This window comes from Nycticebus coucang, chromosome 3 (assembly GCF_027406575.1).
Source record: "Nycticebus coucang isolate mNycCou1 chromosome 3, mNycCou1.pri, whole genome shotgun sequence".
In the NCBI taxonomy this organism is placed as follows: domain Eukaryota; kingdom Metazoa; phylum Chordata; class Mammalia; order Primates; family Lorisidae; genus Nycticebus; species Nycticebus coucang.
This window is the reverse complement of record NC_069782.1, coordinates 34,024,858-34,046,000: the sequence shown is the minus strand read 5'-3', so window position 1 is coordinate 34,046,000 and position 21,143 is coordinate 34,024,858. Positions and strand designations below refer to the sequence as shown.

Below are 21,143 nucleotides of genomic sequence, written 5' to 3'. Positions count from 1 at the left end.
AGAGAATGAGTGAGAACATGGTTAAGATGCTAACATTTGAGGGAAATCTGGGTGAAAGGTGTATAAGGTATTAACTGAAACTACTTAGAAATAAAAAGATTTAAAAGCATAATACCAAGGAAAAGTACATATAATTGTCTTTATAATCTGCCCTTTTTACTATTCACTGCTAACATTTTTATTGTTGCTTATTTTTTGTTTCCTCTTGTCTAAGTAGTGCAGGCCTGCAGTGTTCTTCCCGAGAAGGGTATTCCCATTAAGTCTTGCAGATTTTTCTCCATGGGATGGTGTGTTGCTGCCACCTGCTGCCCTATGTTTAAATAGTTTGCCTCATACAGACAGTTCAAATACTCCATCCTGTACTTCCCATGCTCATTTTGAACCTAGGACACTTTCCCAAATCTCTCTCTTTTTTTTCTGGAGGAGCAGGAATAAATTCCAATCTCTTCTACTCCTGCAAAATTCATCTTTAAGCTCATTTCAAGGACAAGAGAACTATATAAACTCCTGGCACCCACAGATTTTCTCTGAGTTTCTGGTTTTATATCTGGAATACACTGATCTTCTTATCTTGCCTTCTAAGGCAAAATGTTTTCCAATAGTAAAATCAGATTTACAGAATGGTAAATTCCATGAAAAGTGGAGTCTTGATTTGTCCACCCTCATCACCCTTGAAATAGCCTGGTTCACACAAGATGCTCATTTAGTGAAGGGAGTTCTTCCACTAGCATCATTCCGTGATTGCCCTTTAATTCTTCTTGGGCTAAGTTTTGTTTGTTTGTTTGTTTGTTTTTCTATTCAGAAAGAAAGGCCTAGACCTCTTACACAGGGCTATTATTTCGAATACAAATAAAATTGTAAAAGCAAATTATTTACGGGATTACTGCTTGAGGTGGGTAGTGTCATCATGTCTTTATGAAATCTGTTCATTTTGTGGCTTCTCTAGAAAAATGCAATCTCATTGAAGGAGCTTTTCATATGAAATTTGGGTCACTCAATACAAACACTTCCTTCCCACCCTCAAGTCTGATGTATTATTTACGATTTTACTCTATTACTTTTTAATAATTCACAGCCTCTTATACCAGGTATCTCTTATACATCACTCTGAATGCTGCCTTTTAATGTCTTACCTTCTTGCAATTCACTGCCGTTTTCCAAAGGCTTTTCTAACTCTTTTTCTGCTGTAGGAGCTATGCTTTTTGATGATGAAATATCTGGAGGAGTATGAAATCTGTAGTATTCACCTAATCTCCCACAAGAAAAGCTTTGGTTAGTATATTTACCACATGAAGTACTAGAAAATCCACAGATACTTGATTTCTTACCTGATTTATAACACATCTCCTTTATTGCTCTTTTTTCTTCAATTTCTTCGGGAGTCTTTGTCCATAAACTAGAAGCATCTATAGGATATATTTTTTTTAAATTAAATTGTCCCAAAGCCAAATAATCTGAAAATTTATAAACCAGAAAGAAAAATCCCAAATATTGTTCTCATAGATGAAACATTTTTTTTTAATTTTTAAAATCAATCATTTTGCATACTATAAATGTTTACAATCTCTACATTGTAAGTATTAGGAATAATTAGAAATAACTCAGTCAAGAGAAAAGCAATAACTCATAATATGTATTTCGAAGGGAGAAGCTGGAGGTATAGACTCACACATTGAGGTCTTGTGTTTGCAGCCATGTGTAGGCATGGGCCACAGAACAGCAGAAGACAGAAAAAAGGAATAAGTCCTATGCATTCGAAGCATAGGAACTATAGTGGCCTGCAGCCCACAGAACATTCCAAGGTAAAGACAGAGTGAGAGTTTATTTTTCTGCAGGTTTATCTTGTTGGTACACACTTAACTGGCATCACTGTGCTGTGATGAGATCAGAGGAAAAGGGTGGATTTAAGATGCAAAACTCCTAGGTCCTAACCCTGTTCATACTCTTAGGAAGATTACCTCAGATAACACAGATGACAGTGCTTTATAAATTACACACTCCTCTACAGATTTCTGTAACTTCAAGGATTAAATGTGAAACATTTAATTTACTTATTTAATAAATTATTAAATTTGTTTATTTAATTTGTTTATTTCATAAATACGTAGATAAACAGAAACACATGTTCATCAGTGTGTTTTAGAAAGTTATTGCACATACGTAAGAGATGTTACTAGTATCTCTACAAGTACTTGTACGTGTTTAAGCTTGAGCTATCTCCCAACCAGATACAACAAAAACCTTCCAATCCAAATGATGTACCTATCTACATATAGAATAAATTAGAACAAATTTAATGAAATTAAAGTTATTTTTTATCCAAATCTGTCCTATGTACTACACCATAAACCTCTACTAGTTTAACACATAGATAGAGAATATCGCGAGGTTTTTGAGAAATCTGAAAAAAGGTTTACTAACCGTTTTGTTCATCTACTTCCTCCTCTTCTTCCTCAAAGTTAGTTTTTAAAACTAAAGGATGGTGAATGGGTCGTGAAATATTTTCCTGAGGTTTCAGAGGTTCCTGACTCTGGGTCGGGGGTGGAGTTCCTTCCTGATTTTCTTTCTGTAGCGTGATATCTACAGAGAAAATGCAACTTTGTCATCAGACCTTCTTTTACTTCTCTAAGCATGATGTTCTTTACATCTTTGGACATATTATAATCACCACTTTATATCTTTGTCTGCTAAGTCTAACTTCAGAGCCATCCCAAAGGCATTCTGTTGCCTCCTCCTTTTCTGTAGATGGATTATACTCAGTGAAATCTATTTTCTCCCGCAATGTATAGCTTCTTTTCCTTTCTCAAGGGTAGGCATGTCCACAGTTACCCTGGGATGACCGTAGCTTTAGCAGGGCTCTCTCTGCCACTTTTCCCTGGTTTCTCTGTTAAGCTGTCCACTTCTATTGGGTAATGTATCAGATGCTAACCTCCATTACTTGCTGGTTTATTGATCTATTGTTTTCCTCGATGCACTTGGATATAAATTGCTCCATAGCTTGAGCCAGTTAAGTTCTGACTCCTTTGCAGAAGTCATATTTGATGTCAATCTTTCAAGTTTGCTCCAATTTCTAAAAAGTTCTTTTCTTTCTTCCGTTTTGGTAAACTTCCAGCTGGTTTACAGTTTAGTTTGTTGTTCCCATACAGATTATCAGCCTCTCACAGAAGCTAAGCAGGGTCAGGCCTGGTAAGTACTTGGATAGAAGTACTGTTCTATACCAAATAAATTCAGTTCTCTTTTTGAGAGCTTCAAAGTTGGCCAGGCACAGTGACTCACACTTGTAATTATAGCACTCTGGCAGGCCAAAGTGGATAGATTACTTGATCTCATGAATTTGAGGCCAGCCTGAGCAAGAGTTAGACCATCTCTACTAAAATAAAGAAAATTAGCTGCATGGGGGGGGGGGGACACACCTGTAACCCCAGCTATTTGCAAGGTTAAGGCAAGAGGATCCCTTGAGCCCAGGACTTTGAGGTTGCTGTGAGCTATATATAACACCAGGGTACTCTATACTGCAGCAACAGGGTGAGGCTCTACCTCGAAAAACAAACAAAAAACATAAAAACAACCCCCAAAAAACAAAAACAAAAAAAAAGGAGAAAGCTTCAGAGTTGTCTACTCTAACAGCCCGCTTCTCTCCCTGTGCGAGAGCAAGAACTGAGCTTAGAGTAGAGACTTCCCTTGGAGTGACAGCCCTGTTTCTACCAGCATGGAGCTGGATGAGGGTCTTTGTGGCTTGTGTCTCCCGGCCTGAAAACTCCACCCAATGTTCCATGAAGCAAGGCTAATTAGGTGTCATTATTCTCACCCTGCAGCACCTGGGATATAATTTCTGCCCTATGATGCGGCTGGGTAGAAGAAAGATCCAGCCCTCTCTGCCCCACTTGCCTGAAAAGCAGAGCTCTAGCAACATGGACATGGGATTTGAAGAGGATGAGAAATGTCATTACCCTGCTGCTCCCAAGAAGGTATTATCATCTTGGCTGCAGCCCTCAGAAAGCTTCTGTCAGACTGAACTGTAGGGGAGTAGTGAATGGCTGCTGGCTCAAATACCATACATAGATTTGCTGTTCTATTTGCTATCATTTGCCCTTAGGACAGTTTCTAGAGATTTGAAAAAATTATTTTTTTAACAGGTAATTTTCACCAACTTTCGCCAGGGAGCAAGACCATGGACTTCTTCACAACACCATTTTGAAAGTTATTCTGCAGTCATAATTTTTTAATGCAAGTGGAATCATTCATGGGTTTTCAAATTATTCATGATATCCTAAATAAAACTCACTGATAAAATTTTGAAATGATTTTCTTGCAATATAATGCTATTTCCTGAGATAGCTAAAATGTTATTTTGTTAAATAACATTATGAATATTATGTATATTTCTATGACAGAGTCTGTTTGCCTGGAAACCTACACTGCATTGTTGTTACCACTGTATGTTATTTAATGTATATAATATTTTGCATGGAAAATATATTTCATTATCCTTGTGCTTGGGAAAAAAATAAACGTTATGAAATCTTCTCATTGAAATGAATATTCATTTCAGCTTAATAAATGTTAACTATCTTCTAACTATCTTAGCAAATGTTAGAATGACATGCTAGTTTTTTGGACATTAGTTTTTAGCAGTTGTCTTAGTTCATTTGTGCTTCTATAAACAAAATACCTGAGATTTGTTATGATATTTTTTAAAACTCATTATTTCTAACAGTTCTGGAGGCTGAGAAGTCCAAGGTTAAAGCTCTGGTAGGTTTTGTGTTTGATGAGGCCTCTGTGCTTCCAAGATGTAACCTTATTACTGTGTCCTTGGAAGGGACATATGCTGTGTCCTCACGTGGCAGGAAGCAGAAGAGTAAAAGAGCAAAAAGGCCAACTCTATATGAAGGCTCTTTTAGAAGGGCCTTGATCCCATGCACATTCAACATAGTTTAGAGACATACAAACATTCAAACCATAGCAGTAATATATGTCTCATAAACAGATGAGAATAATTTTGATCAGTACTCATATCTCATTAAAAGATACCTTGCCAACAAAATTCTTTGATGTGCAATAATTATCAAAGTTTATAATGTGATTATGTTGTTTTAATAAATTATACACCAATAATAATTGTATTAAAAACCCCATCCTACAGTGAGGTGTTAAAGAAGTGTGTTAGGGGCCATGCACAATGGCTCACACCTGTAATGCCAACACTTTGGAAGACCAGTCCGGGGAACATAGCATGACTCTGCCTTTATTAAAAAAAAAAAAAAAAGGAAATTAGCTGGCTATGATGGTGTGCACCTATAGTTTTAGCTACTTGGGAGACTGAGGTTGGAGGACCATTTGAACCCAGGAGTTCAAGGTTGCAGGGAGCTCTGATTGCACCACTGCAGTCCAGCTGGATGATAAAGCAAGACCCTGCCTCTAAAATATAAATTAAAAAAAAAAGAAGTACATTAAAGTCCATAAATCTGCATACTGTAGACCCTTATTATCGTAGAAAATAAACATTTAAATATGTATATTTTTACTATATTAATTTTAATAGATGAGCAATGAACTCATTCAAATATGAAAGTATTATATTAGGATAAAAATATGTTAAGAAAGTAAAATGAAAATAGTTTTAAAGAAGGAAAAGATTTTTTAATAAAGAAGAGTTTTTTGAAATATTTATTACCTTTTTCAAATTGTGAAATACACAAGCACACACAGAAGAGTATTATAAAATGTATAATATAATCAGAATCACAAAGCCAACAATTAAATCACAAAATAACAGCATCCTAGTGTATTCTCTAGTTTATACCACTTTCTTTCTCCATACCTATAATAGGTATCTTCACCCTGACTTATGATAACAACTTTTTGGTTTTTCCTAAGGTTTCACTACTAAGTATGCGTCACTAAAATATAAAGCTTAATTTTGATTATTTTCAAACATTTTATATGGAATAAAGCAGAATGTATTCCTTTGTGCCCCCTTTCATTCAATATTTTATCTGTGAAATACATCCTTACTTGGATATTTCCCTTATTTGTTCTCAACACTGTATTCCATTGAATGAATGTTTGCACATTTGAATTGCTTCTAGCCTTTGGCCATTAAAAATAATGCTGCTGTGTCCATTCTTGAACATGTATTCAGATGCACATGTGAATGTATTCCTCTAGGATATATGGTTCACACGTGGAATTGCATGGTCCTAAGTTATATATAGTTTTAACTGGATGAGACAATGATAGACTGTTTTTCAAAGTGCTTGGAGCAGTTTATATATCTACCTACAGTGCATAACAATTGTCAATGCTCCTTATCTTCACTAACAATTGCTAAAATTTCCAATTTTTTCCAAGATAAGATGTGTCTCATACCCCTAAATCAGTTTCCATAGGCATTTTCCCAATTATTAATAAGACTGATCATCTTTTCATTTGCTTATTGCATTTTCATTTGCTTATTTGGATTTCCTCCTTTTCAAATGCCTGTTTGAACCTTCTGTTCATTGTCCTATGACAGTGTTTCTCAACCAGAGACGATTTTACTCCCTGCCTCCTATAAGATATTTGACAATCTTTGGATGTGCTTTTGGTTGTTACAACTGCCTTCTGGTGGGTAGAGGTTAAAAATGCTGCCAAACAACTTACAGCATGTAGATTAGAGCCTCACAACAAAGAACCATCCAGTTCAAGAAGTCAGCAGTGCTGAAACAAAAACTTATTCCATCAAGTTCTCTGTCCTTCGTTGATTTGTATTCAAACATTGAGTGTTTTCTTGGAATCAAATAAGTTCGTGTGCTGCAAAGATCCTCTCCTGTGGCTTATTTTCTACTCTTTTAATAGTGTTTTTGATGAACACAAATTTTAATTATAATGCAGCCACATGATCATTGCAATTGATGCTAAAAAAGCATTCAATGCAATTCAACATCCCTACGTGATAAAACTCTCAAAAAACTGGGTATAGAAGGAACATACCTCAAAATGATAAAAAGCCAGATAGGATAATCCCACAGCTAATATCATACTGAACGGGGGGAAACTGAAAGCTTTTCCTCAATGTGGAGCACGACAAGCAAGACATCCTTGCTCCACATTGCCCACTTTCACCACTGTTGCTCGATATAACTGGAAGTTCTAGCTAAAGAAATCAGGCAAGAGAAAGAAATAAACAGCATCCAAATTGGAAAAAAAAAAGTCAAATTATTTTTGTTACAGAAAATATTTTGTTACAGAAATACTTAGAGAAACCTAGAGCTTCCACCCTAAAATTATTAGAACTGATAAACTCAGTAAAGTTGTAGGATACAAAGCAACACACAAAAATCAGTAGCATTTCTTTAAGCCAATAGTAAACAACCTGAAGAGGAAACCACGAGAGTAATCCCATTTACCATAGCTTCAAAAAAATAAAATACCTAGGAATAAACTTAATCAAACTATAGCCGAACTCATTACAGAGTTTAAGATCTCCATAATGAAAACTGTAAAAACATCAATAAAAGAAATTGAAGAGAACACACACAAAAAAATGGAAAGATATTCCATGGTCACAGATCGGAAGAATCAATATTGTTAAAATGTCCTTGCCACCCAAAGTAATCTACAGATTCAATGCAATCTCCATCAAAGACATTCTTCACAGAAATAGAAAAAAAAAAAATCCTAAGATTTACATGGAACCACAAAAGACCCAGAATAACCAAAGCCATTCTCAGCAAAAAAGAATCAAACTGAAGGAAACAATACCTGACTTCAAATTATACTACAGAGCTATAGTAACCAAAACAGCAAACTACCATAAACACAGATACATAAACCAATGGAACAGAATAGGGAAGTAAATCCACACATTTTTAGTGATCTTATCTTTAACAAAGTTACCAAGAACATACAGTGAAGAAAGGACAATTTATTCAATAAATGTTGCTGTGAAAACCAGACCCCATTTCTGAAATCAAACATAAATGGATTAAAGACTTAAATCAAATACTTGAAAAATGAAACTACTAAAAGAAAATGTTGAGGAAATGCTTTGGGACTTTGATTTGAGCAGGGACTTCCTGAGTAACATGCCCAAATCACAGGTGACCAAAGAAAAATGGGACAGATGGGTTCACATCAAGCTACAAAGCTTCTACATAACAGAGAAAAAGTCAATAAAGTGAAGAGAAAATCTACAGAATGGGAGAAAATATTTGCAAATTAGACATCTGACGAGGGTTTAATAACTGGAATACATAAGGAGCTCCACAACTCAATGGGAAAAAAATCAAATGGCCTGATTAAGAAATTAAGATATGGGCGGCGCCTGTGGCTCAGTCGGTAGGGCGCCGGCCCCATATACCAAGGGCGGCGGGTTCAAACCCGGCCCCGACCAAAATGCAAAACAACCAGAAAATAGCCGGGCATTGTGGCAGGCGCCTGTAGTCCCAGCTACTTGGGAGGCTGAGGCAAGAGAATCGCTTAAGCCCATGAGTTGGAGGTTGCTGTGAGCTGTGTGAGGCCACGGCACTCTACCGAGGGCCATAAAGTGAGACTCTGTCTCTACAAAAAAAAAAAAAAAAGAAATTAAGATATTTCTCAAGAGGACATACAAATGACCAACAAATATATGAAATAATGCTCAACATCGTAAGTCCTCAGAGAAAGGAAAATCAAATCTACAATGAGATATCACCCCAGTTAAAATAGCTTTTTATCAAAGAGCAATAATAACAAATGCTGGTGAAGATGTGAGGAAAGGGGAAACCCTCACACACTGTTGACGGGACTGTAAATTAATTAGTTCAACCACTATGGAGAACAGTATGGGAGTTACTCAAAAACCTAAAAATAGTTTTTCCATATGACCCAGTAATCGCACTGCTTTTAAGTATCTGAGAGGAGAAAATTCAGTATGTCAAAAAGATATGCACACAATGCCTACTGCAGCACTATTCACAAGAGCAAAGATTTGGAATCAACTTAGGTGTCCATCAATGGAAGGACGGGTAAAGAAAATATGGCACATAAACACTTCTGAACATTATATAGCCACAAACAAAAATGAAATCTTGCCCTTTGCAACGCAATGGATGGAACTGGAGAACATTATGTTAAGTGAAATAAGTCAAACACAGAAAGGCAAATCTTACATGTTCTCACTCATATGTGGGAATAAATATTAAAAACAATCTCATTGAGGCAGTAGAATGATGATCCTCAGAGGATGGGAAGGGTAGAGGGCAGGGGGGATAAAGTCGAGATCATTCATGAAGCAAAAATATAGTTAGATAGATAGAATGAATAATATTTGTTAGCACAACAAAAGTCACTATAATCAACAATTAGAGTACACTTTAAAATAACCAAAAGAGTGGAATTGGAATTTTCCTAACACAAAGAAATGTTAAATGCCTGAGGTGATGGACACTGCAATTACCCTGATTTGATTAAGTCTCATTTTATGCCAGTATCAGAACAGCATATATACCCTATAAAGATATCCAACCATTGTGATAATTAAAAATACAAATTTAAAAAAAGAATTGAGAACTTCAGGCCCCAGCCCAGAAATACTAAATCAGATTACGATTTAAACAAGATCATCAGGTGATTATTATGCCTAATAAATTTCGGGAAGCACTGCTATCATAAGTATTATTGAACAATTAGGAAAATTTGATATGGATTAAATATTAGACACAGGTAATAATACATTAACTTTAAATTTTTTACAAGTGATAGTCTATTGGTGTGACTTTTTTTTTGATGTGACTATTTAGGAGAATATTCTTAAACTTAGGAGGCATATTCTATGTATTTAGGAATAAGGTGTCAAGATATATGCAACTAACTCTGAAATAGTTCCCCCCAAAAAAGATAAATATGTAATTGCATATTATATCCATCTATATTAATATATAATACATACTATGAAGGGAAAAGAGAAAGCAAAGATGCAAAATATTGTTAAATATTAAATAACATGTGAAAAGTACATTGAGGGCTTGGCTGTTTATTGACCTATTCTTATGACTTTTCTGTATATTAAAAAATTTCTTAAGAAAAAGTTGGAAGTGGAAGACAAAATACACTCAAGCATCAGTAAAACTGGTGGTCTAGTTGGTGACTGAGAACTGTTTCGGTTTTTTGGTTGTTTTCTTTTAAGCTCCCCCAGATAATTCTAATGTAGAACCAGAATTGGGAACTTCAGGGTGACGCAATCACCAGGTGAGTAACCTGGGCTATTGAGCTTTTGGTGATTAAGGGGACAATTTCCAGAAATAAAAGTGGGAAATTGAGAAAGAGAAAGAAGCCTTATTTTGTGGAAATAGATATGATTCAGAAACATTAGAAGGAGCCCACTCCTTCCTGTTGATTAAAGGAGAAAAGGGGGTAAAAATCTTTAATAGCTTTGAAAGGAATCCCATGAAGTAGGGTGGAATAGTATTAGTCCCTTGAAATGCAGAAAGTAAATTAAGAAGTCTCCTGAATGAGCCACTGAAACATTGAAAGATATTGTAGTGTATTTTAACTGCCATCTTTGTTTGGGTTCTTTTGTTTGAGATAGTTTTACAGCCAGACAGAACTATGAATTCAACAACCAACACTCATGTGAGGTGTTATCTTGCCTAAGATGGCCATACTAACTGTATCTAACCTCTAAAATGGCCATACTAACTGTATCTCTTTCGCCTGTATTTGTGATGATTTAACAAAATTGGACATGAAAAGCACTCAACATAGTGCTGCCACATAGAAAATATCAGAGATTGCTCAAAAATACTGGATATAAGATTTTCTACTTTCTTATAATCCCACTTCACTTTAAAAAAAATAATTAAATTTCCAGTTTATATAGTTCTAAAAAGCAAGTCGTGGAGGACTCAGACACAACTAACAAATATGAAAACCTGAAGAACTAACATCCTTTTACTCTTTGGATGTTGGATAAGAACAGACTCTGTCCAGCCAGGAGAAAGAGTTTCCCTATCCAAACAAATTGTTCCATGGCCCACTGTTTTGTGGATTATAGTAGTTATTTAACTCCTCTCCAATTTCCCCAAAGAGGAAAGAACTGATTTGAAGAAATTTTTTCTTTATAACCATTATCAAGCATCTAACTTTATGTGTTACCTCTATACACAAACAACCAGTTTGTGTTGTACTATATCAAATATTCAAGTCAACGTGTGCATTAAAACTATTTAAAAACAAATATTAGCAAATCGTTTTACAAGACTTAGAATAAATATCACATTGTATACACATATTCCTTTATGCTAGACTTTCTAAAGAGAACCGAACAAAGGGTTATTTAAAGTATAATAATATATCTTATTATACTTTATTAATAATCAGTTGCCCACATCATCACTAAAACACTAAAATAATCAGTTGCCCATGTCATCACTAAAACAATAAATAAAAATCAGATTATCCCATTCAATTGTTCATTATAGCCTACTATGGCAACTGGCCAAGGAGAGAGGGACAGTTGTTTCAATATTCAAGCTACTGTATTTGGAATAAATTTTTCCTCAGCCAAATTTACACAGTTTTTTAAACAACAGTTTTCTAACAGAGTACACTAACTTCTTCCATGGGCGAAAAAATACATACCTACCATGCTTGCTGAGAAAATACAGCTGTACTGAGAAATGCCTAGAGAACTCATATAATTATAGTAAATATCAACTGAATTATGTTTTGCTAGCATTCTCAATTGGTTTAGCAGCTATTTGCTTTTAAACTTGGAGAAACCAGAGAGATTATTAAATGAAATTTTTAAATATTTTTCAAGAGTCTAAAACTGTTCTTAATTTGCCAGCATGTTAAAGTTTAACTTGCAAGAAAAGGCTAACTGGATGTTTTAGATTGTCAGACAAAAAAAATGCAAGATTGCTGATAATTGCTCTTAGTGCTTAAAGATAATATACAATGGCAAATCATTTAATAAAAAGAATGCTTTTGGTAAGCACCTCATACTGGAAGGGCACAGCTGGTGATTTCTAGATAGTACTGCGATAGCTCCAACTTACCTACTTCACATGGACTAGGTGAGGTCTCAACTCATTAAGCAAAGGTCCTAGGAATTTTTACAGGTTGCACACTTAAATGTCTAAATTTTATCTTATTTTAACCCAAGAGAAATAATTACACCCAAATTGCATAGTGCTATATATGAACCGATATTTGGCCAGTTAAATTTTGCTACCAAATAGTTTGTAGTAATCTCATCCTGATTTTGTCAAGTAATCATAGGCATTTACAGAAAGACAAAGAGGTAGATCTTTCATAAAGGTGTTACTTTATGATCTTTGTCTAAGGAGAAAAGATTTAGGGTTCTAGTTTTGGCTAATGTGAGCCTTGGTGCAAATACTGTAGGAAATACTAGATCTACCAAGAATCAAATTATATCTTCTGAGATACTGAAATATTTCCAACAGAATATGTGATGCAATAGCCCAATACGTATTTCAGCTGAGCCTGGCGGTTTACCCACAGTCTGGAAATTGAATCCTTTTTCCTAAAGTGTAGATAGATGGTTGTGTTTGGGCAGAGGGAAAATAGCTATGGGTTTAACATGAAAAAGCACCATCTAGGACTTCCCGGGGTAGAACTGGCCACTATGTGAGAGATGACACTACTGGTCTATGTTAGGTGCTTGAGGCTTATCAGGAAACAAAATAAAAGTTCTTGCTTTAATGAACCTTGAATTCTATAGGGAGGGGTAAGACAACAAACAATAGACATAACAAACAAGTACATCATACTGTATCTGAGAAAGCCATAGGAGATAGGGCAAAAAGAAAGTACAGAGAGATAAGAAAGGCTGCAAGTGTGTAGAAGGGCTGGTGGAAAGGCTGACTGCATTTCAAATAGGGTATTCACAATAGACCTTATTAAAAAGTGTCTTTGAGGAAGGATTTGAAGAAATAAAGGAGTTAGCCATAAAGATACTGAGGGAAGAGCATTTCTTGTGGAGCCCCCCCCAAACAGGAGCATGCTAGCACATGCTAGGAAAAGAAAGAAAAAAATTGGTTGGAGTAGGGCCAGCAAGTATAGGAGTATAGGAGATAAATTCAGAGAGCTAACAGGGCATCATATCAGAGGAGTCACTTGTTTCACTCTCACTTGTCTGCATGAAATGAAGGATAATGGAGGATTTTGAGTGAAGAGGAGGCTTCTGATTAGTCTGTAAGGTATATCCCTCTGGTTGCTGTGGTTTGAGCAGACATGGGCAAGAATTAAGGCAGAGAAATCTGTTAGATTACTACAATTATCCAGTCACGACATGATAATGATGGCTTGGCCCATGTGGGAATGGTAGAGATGAGAAAAGTCAGATTTTATATAAATATTAGGAGTTAATACGAATTTGGTATGGATGGGATGTGGAATATGAGAGAAAAAGAAAATTTGAGGATGATTCCAATGACCTAAGCAACTACAAGAATGGAGTTTCTATCAAAACAAGACATTAAGAGCTAGGGATGTAGTAGGTTTGAGAGTATAGGAGTAAAATGATGAGTTTTAGCTTTGAACATGTAAGTGTGAAATATCTATTAGCTATTCAAGTTAAGAGTTCAATTCGGAAGTTGAATATAATGATCTGAAGTTCAAGGGAGAGGTCTGGAATGGATGTGTAAATGTGGGAGTCATTGACATGTGGATCATATTCAAAGTCGTAAGTCTTGATAAGATTACTACTAGAGCAGTAGACAGAGAAAGAGGAAAGAGAGAACCAAGGACAAACTTCTAGAACACTGCACATGTAAAAGGTTGGAGGAATGAGGGAAAACCAACAAGGGAGTGCAATAACAGAACACTAAGAAAGTAAGAGGAAAATGAACAGAAAGTGATGTCCTGGAAAGATAAGAGAATTGTGTCAAGAAGGAAGGGTGATCGAGTGTGTCAAATCCTGCCAACGATTCTAGTTTTTTAAGGACTGAGACTTGACTACTAAATTTAGCAATGTTTATATCACTAACTGAAAGGGGTAAAAAAGACTGATCAGCATGGGAATGAAAAGAATGGAAGGGAGGCTGACGGCAGTGGTGGTGGTTCACACCCATAATTTTAGCACTTTTAGAGTCTGAGTCATGAGGATCACTTAAGGAGAGAAGTTGGAGAACAACCTGAGCAACATAGTGAGACACTGTCTCTATTTAGAAAAAAAGGAAAGCACGGCTGTATACGCCTATATAGTCCTACCTACTTGGGAGGTTGAGGAAGGAGGATCCGTTGAGGCCAGGAGTTTGCATTTGCCATGAGATGTGGTGGCATTACTGCACTTTAGCCTGGACAACAGAGTGAGACCCTTTCCCTAACAAAAAAAAGTAAAGAAAGAGAGGAAGGAAGGAAGGAAGGAGGGAGGGAGGGAGGGAGGGAGGGAGGGAAGGAAGGAAGGAAGGAAGGAAGGAAGGAAGGAAGGAAGGAAGGAAGGAAGGAAGGAAGGAAGGAAGGGGAAAATTTAGTGACAGCAAAAATACCCACTTCAAAGGGAACTACTGTGATAGGAATAAGATAAGGGTGGCATTTTACAAGAGAATGAATCAAGAGAAAGAATTTTTATAATAATTTTAGAGAGAGATGCATGTTCATATGAAGACAGGAATAATTCAATAAGAGTAAAAATGATTATGTAGAAGAGATAAGGAAGAACTGGTGAATCAGTGTTTTTGAGTAGAAAAGAGGGTAATACCAAGCGGAAGGATAGGCTTAGCAGGATAGATAATTCATTTATGGTAAGAGTGGGGAAGAAGCTAGTACAGATGCTAGCTGGTGGGTAGATGTAATGATGGTAATCTGTGGAAGTGCTCATTACTTAAAAGTTTCTCAGTTAATAAGACATGAGGTTATCCTCAGAAAGGAAGAGGAGGTATTGGAGGTTTAAGAAGAGGGAAGGAAGTGTCAAATAACAGAATAGGGGTGAATGGGGGTGTACCATGTAGTGCGGCTGTCAGTCAGCATTGAGGACTCCTTTGAAGTCTGTGGTCATAAATTTAACCCAATAGGCATCGTTGTGCATTTCCTGCAGCCATGCTTAGCTGTCATGGATGCAGGCACAGAGCAGGTGGAAAGTTGAGTTTAAACAGTGTTACAGTCGGCTGGCAAGAACACTGAAGTCAGAGAGTGGCAAGAAAGTGGAGGGTGTGGCAAAGGAAATGTTACCTTGTAAAGGGTGACAAAAAATATCAAGAGGTTGAGGTATTGTGAAATGATGGTAGAATTAATAGAATTAATGAATTATAAGTCTCTGTGGTTTTAAAGAATTATTTAAATGATGGTTCTGAAAGCACTGAAATAGGAAAATAGGTAACTAACATTCTCTAAATGCTAATGAGCTAAATGCTATGACTAAGGAAGAGGGGTGGAAATGAGGGGAGGTAAAGGTCAAAGGAAGACTTAAAGGAAGAGAGGCTAAGGTGATGGGTAGGTCAGATACTCATCCATTGAAGTCACCAGAATTGACATGGGAGGACTGCTAGGGTGACAAAGCAGGACTTCATATTTGTAAACAAGGAAGAAGGACCTAGATGGATGTAGGCAAAAGCAAAAAATAACATGAAGGGATAAAAGTGATATACTCTGTTGGGATGAGATTCAAGCTGGATGATTTTAGAGAGAAATGCCACAAAGCAATCTGAAATTGACAATGAGGACCAAGGAATCTTCCCATCTCGCCTCCAAGTCCAGCAGCACTTGAGGGCTGGGAAAAGTGCTTACAGGAGAAGGAGGGTCTTCACTGGAAAACTACTCTCAGGTTAGCATATGAATATGAGCAAAAGTTGGAGAAGTAGATAAAGCATTATACTGATAATGGAGGGTCAGAGGGGAGTGAGTGAAAAGGACTGAACAGGTATATCAGTGAGTCACTTTGCGAGATGGTTTCTTGTATGTTCATGACACAAACAGGAATAAAAGACAATAAAACTAGCCTTGGGAATCCAAAACATGTGCATGGACTTAATGTGAACATAATAAACTTTATGCTACAGCACTTAGCCAAGGGCATGTCTTAGAGTAGGGAGGCCCAATAATAGCCCTGCTCTTCCTGTCCAGGAGATGCACTCTTTGTTTTCCTCTAGTCCTGGAATAGAATAACTTGCCCGTTGACTACTAGGAACAAGCTAGTAACTAGATGTAAATAATTCAGTGCAACATTCTTCATGAAATAACATTATAGTACCTGTAAACTGAAGGGGCCAAGTTAATCTCTAAGTAGGTGTAATAACTTTCATCCTAGTTAGGTTCCCTTTCATAAGTCACCATCCATCCCTCATTCCTCTATCCAGACATCCACTTTTACTGAGCTTCTGTGTTCCTGACACTGTGCAAAGCAGTGATGAAAACAAAACTAGTTATGACCTTCATCCTAAGTGATGGATGTCTTGTGAGGAAGAGAAACATTGATCAAGGTATTTTTGGTCCCACATGATACATCCTATATACATGTAATACATCCTATAAGGCCAGAGTTTTCCAGAAAATGTTACTGGGAAACCCAATTTTAAGTCATCTGTTTGACTTAAGTCATCGGGTTTTATTTGGATCTGAATTTTCAACTTCCAAAGGATACACATCCTATAGGTTCATTTCCAGAACCATTTGAGCAGAGAAATTTGGTGGGCATAGCAATAGATTAACTACAGCAACATGGAAACCTAACAGCACTAACTTCTTCTGCAAGGTTTCCCTCTACCCTTCCCAGGACCTACATTCAGGTTTACCACATAGTAGTGTCTTAGTATCATTTAGTTAAGACTGAATAGTGCCACAGCTTTGGTAGTAACAGGATTGCACTTTCTCCACAACTGAAGTCTCAGGAGGAACCACAGTATGGGGCTCTCTGCTAGCAGCAGAAGTCTGTAACCCAGAGCATGCCCTTGCTCTCCCCACCTATGATATAGGTTTCCACACATCACAGGGAGCAGCAGTGAGGTCAAGACCTCTGACCTTGGCTCCATCTGTGTAATGCTCTGCTGGGATCTCCTTCTACTTAAGTCAGTGGCCATCTCACCTTTCAGATGAAAAAAAAAACATTTTAGACACAAATAGCTGGAGAAATTTTTCTTTGGTTACTTCATCTTGTTAGCTGCTTTGCTCATTCTAAGCTTTATCTCATGATTCATGACCAGATCATCCCAAATCAGCCACCGGCATTGCTCACCTTATCATACTTTATTTAATATGTCATTCTGTGCTACTACTCCAAAACCAGATTATAATATGGCACGCCCACATTATTGAAAAAATATATACTCACTGCTACTTGGTGGCAAAAATAATCCATTGATATTTCGAGGTTTGCTGTGATAAAAGATACAACTAATCTTCACACAACCAAGAGGTTGAGTTTCCCAGAAGCATGAAATGCTGCAGTTTTGCTAGACAAAGGAGGTGGGGGGGGGGAATGTAATGATTAGATGCCATCTACATGATAAGTACAACATGCTACAACACAACGCTACGTGACAAAAACAATTGCAGCTAATGATTGAGGATCATGTTTGTTTTCTGGCTTTCGATAGTTCTAAGCCCCGCTATTTAAAAAGTGCAATGGATATTTCTAAAATGTGTTCCTCTATTTTTCTAGGAATTTAAGTTGAACAAAATGCAGAATACCTAAATTTAAATACGGGAAAAGTGATTGCTTCCCTATTGCTTTGTAAAAGTATAAGCCAGTGTTATTGGAGGGAAATGCTTTTAACAAAAATGATGCTGCTGAGTAATTCTACCTGCATGTCCATGTGTCTAAATCTGCAAAGTGGATCTAAACATTTCCTCTCTCTCCATAATGAGCACACAGTGTCACTACCAAGGGCCTCTTCACAGTGTCGGAATCGGCACTGGGAACCCTAAAAGAAAAAAGTAGACAGTGTAGAAAATATTAACAGCATATTAACATTAGTGTTCACAGCAACAGGTTGTTAATAAAGAAAATATGAGTAGATCAAAGTAGAATCACAAAACACACACTGCCAGTATAAGACCATAAGTCTAAGTTTTAGCAAATTAGTCTAACTTTAGTGAGAAAGTGACAAGATAATCTAAAGATCAAACAGCACGACATGCTGCAGGTCACTGATAAAATGCTACTTTCTGTTATCGGTTAATCCATGTGGTTCACTAAGAATACGGATATAAGAGATCGGTAATACCCTTGATGACAGTCCAACGCCAGAATAACTCAATTTACCTTTCTTAAGAAAGCCAGACAAAATTGTTAAGAATCACTGGCCATATTCCAATTGAGGAGATGATGCCCATTAACCAATCCTGTCAGGCTTCCTAACAGATATGAAATACATTAAACCAGATACATCATCTCTTTAATCGGATTCACTGTAGCATAAGCAGGAAGCTCCTGACACTGAGTTTCTACATTTATTTGGTTTTATTGAGATCCATTCCTAATTCCTTGGGTTAAACGTTTTCCTAATTAATTTTGTAAACTTAAATTCACATTTAGCCAATTTGTTTATATTACTTTAGTTTTTCTTTTTTATTATAGTTAAATACACCATTTTCCATTACTCAGACTTTTGACCAGAGAAAACTCAGTAATAGGGAAACAATTAGATTTATTAGAGTAAGTTCAATAGTGACCTGAATTTGATTATTTGAATTGTTATGAATGAAATCACATTAACCGAAACAAAATGATGTATCATATAACGTTTAAATATTAGGATGTGATGTCTGAAGGAGCAATATTATAAACAGAAGTACTACACGAAGTTTAAAAAGCTATAGGCATGTAACTGGCATAGATAAGGAGAGTTTCAAACAACTTATAATTTTAATTATCCCAGATTTCCTTAGAGAAATTCAGTATTTTAAAATGATTTTTATAATATGATTTCACTTCAGATTTTACACATCATGAATATTTTGTAGGAAAATAGTAAATTTTGATTAAGGAATGCAAATTATTGCCATATCTTTTCATTCTACTAGAAGGCTTAAGCATGTGAAAAACTTAAATTGTACAATATTTACCTTTATGCATGTGGAATTAAAAAAGAAATAGCAGTCATTCCCAACTTCTGCCATTTTCAACTCTCTTGCTGCTAATCCAATGTTTTTTTTTTTTTAATATATATATAAGAATTGCAGGAATGCAAATATAAGAACTATCAGTGTGTAAGGGGGAAAAAATTTCTTTTCCACAGTCTTTCAGGCTATCAGCAGTATTCCTTTAAAACTGACCTCCTGTTGACAGTATATTACACAATAGATAATTCTTAAAGAAATTTAAATTACAAGATACCTTCTCTAGCTTTGCAGAAATGTTGAAAGTGGTTGCTAGTAAGCACACAAACTCAGACTTCCAGAATTTTCCTCATTGTTACCTAATCCATTGTTTGCTCATCATAAATGACCTCACACGTAACTGTAAGCTAGTTTACCTGAGTGTTCACTGTATTTCCCTTACCCAACTCCACTATATTAAAATAAGATAGTATGTTTCATCTTCTGATGTTGTGATCAAATATGGAAATGTAAACTAGCTTATACTTTCATAATTAAAAAGTAATAAGTATTTCACAAATAGCGATTTTCTAAACCATCTTGTTTCTATGATTTAGAAATAAAACTAAAATTTTAAAACATAATAGGTAGATACTATACCCATATTCCATGATAATAAATGCAATTATTTAAATATGGATTCTCTGGTAGCCACTGATTTGTGAAAAAATCCTATTGAGATTGTGATATATTAAGTACCTGAGAATAAATCAGACTACTTATTCATCTGGTAGCTATATCCAGCTATTTCTTATCAAAGCAGGAACAGCTTCTTCTTATAGCAGGAAGGTTCCAGAGTGCTTGAAAATTTTGAACATTTGTTGAAAAGAAACTGAAGTACTCATTTCAGGATGAGACATTTCAATCAGCAATTACTGAGGTCTTCAACTTTGTATCTTTGTTTTTCTTTAGAGATACTGGTCTTCCTCTGTTGCCCAGGCTGTAAGTGCAGTAGCATGATTATAATTCACTGTGACCTCGAACTTCTGGGCTCAAGTGATGCTTCCACCTCACCCTGTGGAGTAGCTGGGACTATAGGCCCAGGCCACCACGCCTAGCTAATTAAAAAAAGAAAAAAACATTTTGTAGAGATTAGGGCCTTACTATTTTGCTGAAGCAGGTCTTGAACTTCTGGTTTCAAGTGATCCTCCCCTTACAGTCTCTTTCCAAAGTTCTGGGATTACAGACCTGGACCTATGTGTGGCACCATTTTAGTTATCTTTAAGAAAAGAATTAAAACCTAGTTGTAAAGGTCCTAAAAATATAGGAGACTATATTTTTGTAGATGACTTAAAAGATGCCATAAAAATGACCGATTACACCAGATAAAAATACATTTTTGAATTGCCATGAATTTATAACTGGAAATTTAAAAGATTAAGACAAATATGGATTCCCACTTTGGTTAGTGAAACAACCTAAGCTGCTATAAACTTTTTGAATGCAATGTTTTAGGATAAAAATATAAGAAATAAAACAGGAAACTAAAATTCTAGATAAAGTTGTTCTATAAATAAGAGAGTATAATAAAAAAAGAACTAGGTATTATTGGACATGAAGAAGTAGAGAATGAAGATTTGGTTTAACTCTTGAAAATCTTAGCAAAGCTACATAGAAAAAAAAATACATATCTTCACTTGCGTTTTGTCCTACCTTTTAACTCTAGACTAGCAAAGCACTCATCTTAAGTACGTAGCGTATTGGGAAAAACAACTCTAAGAAATATTTTTTAAGAGGTCTTTGCATTCAGATAAATTTCCTTTCTACCCCTGAATTTGTAGCTTCATTGTACTGTTTTCAAATATTTTTATCAACTATTGTTGCATGATTACATGTAACACCATTAAATCACTGTGAGAATTCATGTTTTACAATGGATAAAAAAGTTTTCATTTTTATCCCTCCCCAAGGCTGAGAAAAAGTTTTTACCTCTTCAAGTTAGATGTAAACAGCTACATTCCAGTAGACACAGCAAAAATTGGTCAAACTCACATAGGATTTTTTTTTTTTTTTTGTCATTTCAGAGCTCATTAAATAGATCTGTACATTTTTGTAGTCTTTAGAATGCCTGGAGTTCTATTTTCTTTTTTGTCCATTTTAAACTTTTCTTTTCCTTCTCTGTT

General features: G+C 35.9%; 1 protein-coding gene across 1 annotated transcript in view; it reads right to left on the bottom strand.

Moving 5' to 3' along the window:
- The window catches only part of C3H12orf50 (chromosome 3 C12orf50 homolog), a 39,612-nt gene that overhangs the window by 16,814 nt on the left and 1,655 nt on the right, over nucleotides 1-21,143 (bottom strand). Inside the window, exons 2-6 of the mRNA XM_053583358.1 lie at nucleotides 17,724-17,843; nucleotides 17,252-17,372; nucleotides 2,422-2,580; nucleotides 1,329-1,406; nucleotides 1,134-1,247 (exon numbers count right to left, since the gene is read on the bottom strand). Of these exons, the coding sequence (XP_053439333.1) occupies nucleotides 1,134-1,247; nucleotides 1,329-1,406; nucleotides 2,422-2,580; nucleotides 17,252-17,372; nucleotides 17,724-17,843 (592 nt within the window). The remainder of the gene's footprint in view (nucleotides 1-1,133; nucleotides 1,248-1,328; nucleotides 1,407-2,421; nucleotides 2,581-17,251; nucleotides 17,373-17,723; nucleotides 17,844-21,143) is intronic.